General features: G+C 48.4%; 1 protein-coding gene across 1 annotated transcript; it reads left to right on the top strand.

Moving 5' to 3' along the window:
• Positions 1-1,179: 1,179 nt before the first annotated feature.
• On the top strand, positions 1,180-3,363 carry LOC135594478 (WUSCHEL-related homeobox 9-like). Its single transcript, XM_065084857.1, has 3 exons — positions 1,180-1,300; positions 1,591-2,406; positions 3,080-3,363. The coding sequence occupies exons 1-3, from the start codon at positions 1,180-1,182 to the stop codon at positions 3,361-3,363; spliced, it is 1,221 nt and encodes a 406-aa protein (XP_064940929.1).

Genomic DNA, 3,363 nt, shown 5'->3' with positions numbered 1-3,363 from the left:
TCATACGAGCCATCCATTCATTGAATTCACAAACGTCGTGTGTGCTTGCCGAGAAAGAAGTTCCATCTCAGCATCATCAACGAGTTCTCTCTAGTCATAAATGATCGGTAAACTGCACGTCTAATGCATACAGAGAAGCTTAGCGATGTTCTGCTTCTGTTTCTGTTCTTCCATGCCCCCACATCTTGAGATCGGATGCTTTCCATCTGCTGCAATTTAATGAACGTATTAGATTAGTGTCGTTCTATAAAAGATTGCTACAGCTTTTACTGCCATCGTCATAGGTATCTGGAGCTTTGAAGGCATTCGGAAGGAGAGAGCAGAGGTCTCGAGTCAATCCAATCGCGCATGTCACCATGCCCGAAATAACCCAAACCTGCAATTACTACCCCATCTCATTTTCCAATCACAGCTCCTTTTCGTGCTTAATTTCTTGACCTTTTGACACCCCCATCTCTCTCCCATTTACTCCTTCTACAACTTTTACCTATTAGAATAATCCTCCACATAACTCTCTCCACCATCTTCCCATTCAATTCTCCCTTTTCCCTGCACTGCAAGCCACCGAACCCCGCAAATGAGGCCAAAACGCTGAAAGGTGGCGGATCATATATACAACCTCTCGTCCAGCAAGTGAGGTCGATAGACCAGCCAGATTCTGTTGCTGTAAGTGACCGAGTTAGGGCATGATCATGCTTTGATGAACGTGTTCATCTTGTGCAAATTTCTCGACATCCCAACTGCGCATCGCTTTCTCATCCTTGCCTCTGTTAGTCACCGAAAAGCTATGCTTGTTTCCTTTTCTCATGCTAATACTAATAAAGCTGCAGGATTGCTGGGCGTACGGGGGAATTCCTGCGTACTTCTAATTAGTGGCATTATTACTGCCTCGCCATATCTTCCATTTCTTAGTTCCATGTACATGTGAACTCTACGGGCTTCCAGGGAGAGGTGTTTCTTGTTGTATTTTAATGCATGAGATCACTGTTCTTTCAACTCTACAGGCTATAAGAAAGGGAGGTTGCTTTCCGTGTGTGTCCGAGGAAGCAAAGTGGTAGGAAGGATACATAGAACATCTCATACACAGAGGCCTTCCACTTCCTCTGCTGTCACTCTTTCTTACACCCCACCACCGGAAACAGCATCACCACCATCGTGTTAACGAAGTATATCATCATCATGGCCTCATCCAACAGGCACTGGCCGAGCATGTTCAAGTCCAAACCCTGCAACGCCCACCACCAGTGGCAACATGACATCAACGCATATCAACAGAGAACTCCCTATGCATCAGGTGATGGTCGCTTATTTGGTAGTTTCTTTTCTGTGGGTAGCAAGTCATGAAGACTGCTGTAATCTTGAGAAGAGTAGTGCATTTAGATCGATAGAAAATAATGGCTATCTTTCGGTAATTGACATATATTCTTTCTTCATCAAATGAAAGTAGAGTTATAAGGTTTTCATCGCTGGATACTCTGATCCTCTGATCATCTTCCTGTTGGAGATGAGAAAGAATGAAGTGCATGCACAATTAGGGTTAGGGTTTTGGCAGCATGTATAATACAACTTTCCGATCCATCGCAGTGCCAGGTTGCGAGGAGCGCAGCCCGGAGCCGAAGCCGAGATGGAACCCTAAGCCGGAGCAAATCCGCATCCTGGAAGCTATCTTCAACTCCGGCATGGTGAACCCACCGCGCGACGAGATTCGAAGAATCCGAGCCCAGCTACAGGAGTACGGCCAGGTCGGCGACGCCAACGTCTTTTACTGGTTCCAGAATCGCAAGTCCCGGAGCAAGAACAAACAGCGCCATCTCCAAGGCGCCCGGCTGCAGCCGCGGCCCTCTGTCCCTGCTTCTCCATCTCCACCCCCTGTAACCACCAAGCCCGCCGCCACCGCCGCCGCCACATCTTCGTCTTCCTCGTCTTCCGAGCAAACCACCGGGTCTGATAAAACCCTACTGCCGGTGGCTTCGATGGGTAGTGCACTGACAACTACGATGCGTTCGACGCTGCCGGCGACATCAATGAACCCAATGTACCTTCATGGTCCCGGTCCAGCAGAGTTCGGCATTGAGTCCTTTCTTCCCGAGGGCCCACATGGGTACTGCTTTACAGGGACGGACCTGATGGGGATCGTCGGTGTTCCCGAGCAAGCAGTGGTTGCCTACCCGGGACTGTGGGGTGAACTCATGGGGCAAAACCAGGAGTGCAAGAGTGGGGAGGATGCAACCAAGGTTAAGATGCAATTACACCATCTTTATGGTATTGGAGCTTCTGCTGCTGGCTCCGCTGCCACTGCTACAGGTGTTTCAACTGCTAGTGCTACTGTTACTTGTGTTAATGCTTCTGCTCGTGGTGCAACAGCTGCTGCTGCTACTTTTTCTAGCCCTATCTGTGAGATCCAAGGTATGTCGCGTTAACTCTCGATTTTGATGGCTCTATATTATATAATCTTCTTCATCACCTGGCACATCAATCTTTGTTTTCGCAATGAAGTACATCTATGGAGGAGGCTAGCTAAGTGTAGGTAGCCCCCTGCAATGAGCTTTGACCTATTACCTCATCTAAGCACCTGATCACAATCTCTCAGACTTTAGTCCAGAGGGATTGGGGGTAAAGACTCGTCGATCACCATTGCTTAAGATCGATGGCGAACAAGAGAACATCCACATGCACGCAATCTGTGGGGGTAAAGGAAGAGACGGAAAGAACTGACGGAGCAAAACTGAATACGAGAAAAGACAGTAGAAATATGATTGAGAGGATCGATCAGGGAAAGTACAAGAGAGAGGGGCCTCTATGTGGTCATGTCATGGAGAGACCGATGGGGTTTACATACGTACGTCTTCCAAAAGACACAGAAGATGGATGTCAATCATGTCATGGTTTCTCCTCCGCACTGTTCACCGGCCCCAGTAGTCATTCAAACCTAGTCTTCACTTTGTAGCGCTGTTACCTAGATTGGACGTGTGCATGGCATTCGTCCCATTCATATTTCCATTCTGTCTTCGAGGATGCTATCTTTTCAGGCAGCCTGAGTACTTACACACGGACGTTTATTCTTCTTCTTCTACTACAGCTTTGGGAGACGGTGGTGCAGCGAGATCAACGGTGTTCACGAACGAGGTGGCCTTCGAGGTGGCGGCCGGACCGCTAAATATTAAGGAGACTTTCGGGCACGAGGCCGTCCTCTTGGATCACTCCGGCCACCCTGTCCTCACCGACGAGTGGGGTGTCACCATCCATCCTCTCCAACATGGAGCCTGCTACTACCTGGTCTCCTTCCACTTTCCATCTCTCCAATTCAACATGTTAAGTAGAAAATGCCATGAGATGCTAATGTTTGGTCATCTTCAGGTCTAG

Source organism: Musa acuminata, chromosome BXJ1-9 (genome assembly GCF_036884655.1).
Source record: "Musa acuminata AAA Group cultivar baxijiao chromosome BXJ1-9, Cavendish_Baxijiao_AAA, whole genome shotgun sequence".
Lineage (NCBI taxonomy): Eukaryota > Viridiplantae > Streptophyta > Magnoliopsida > Zingiberales > Musaceae > Musa > Musa acuminata.
This window is presented reverse-complemented; position numbering and strand designations above follow the sequence as displayed.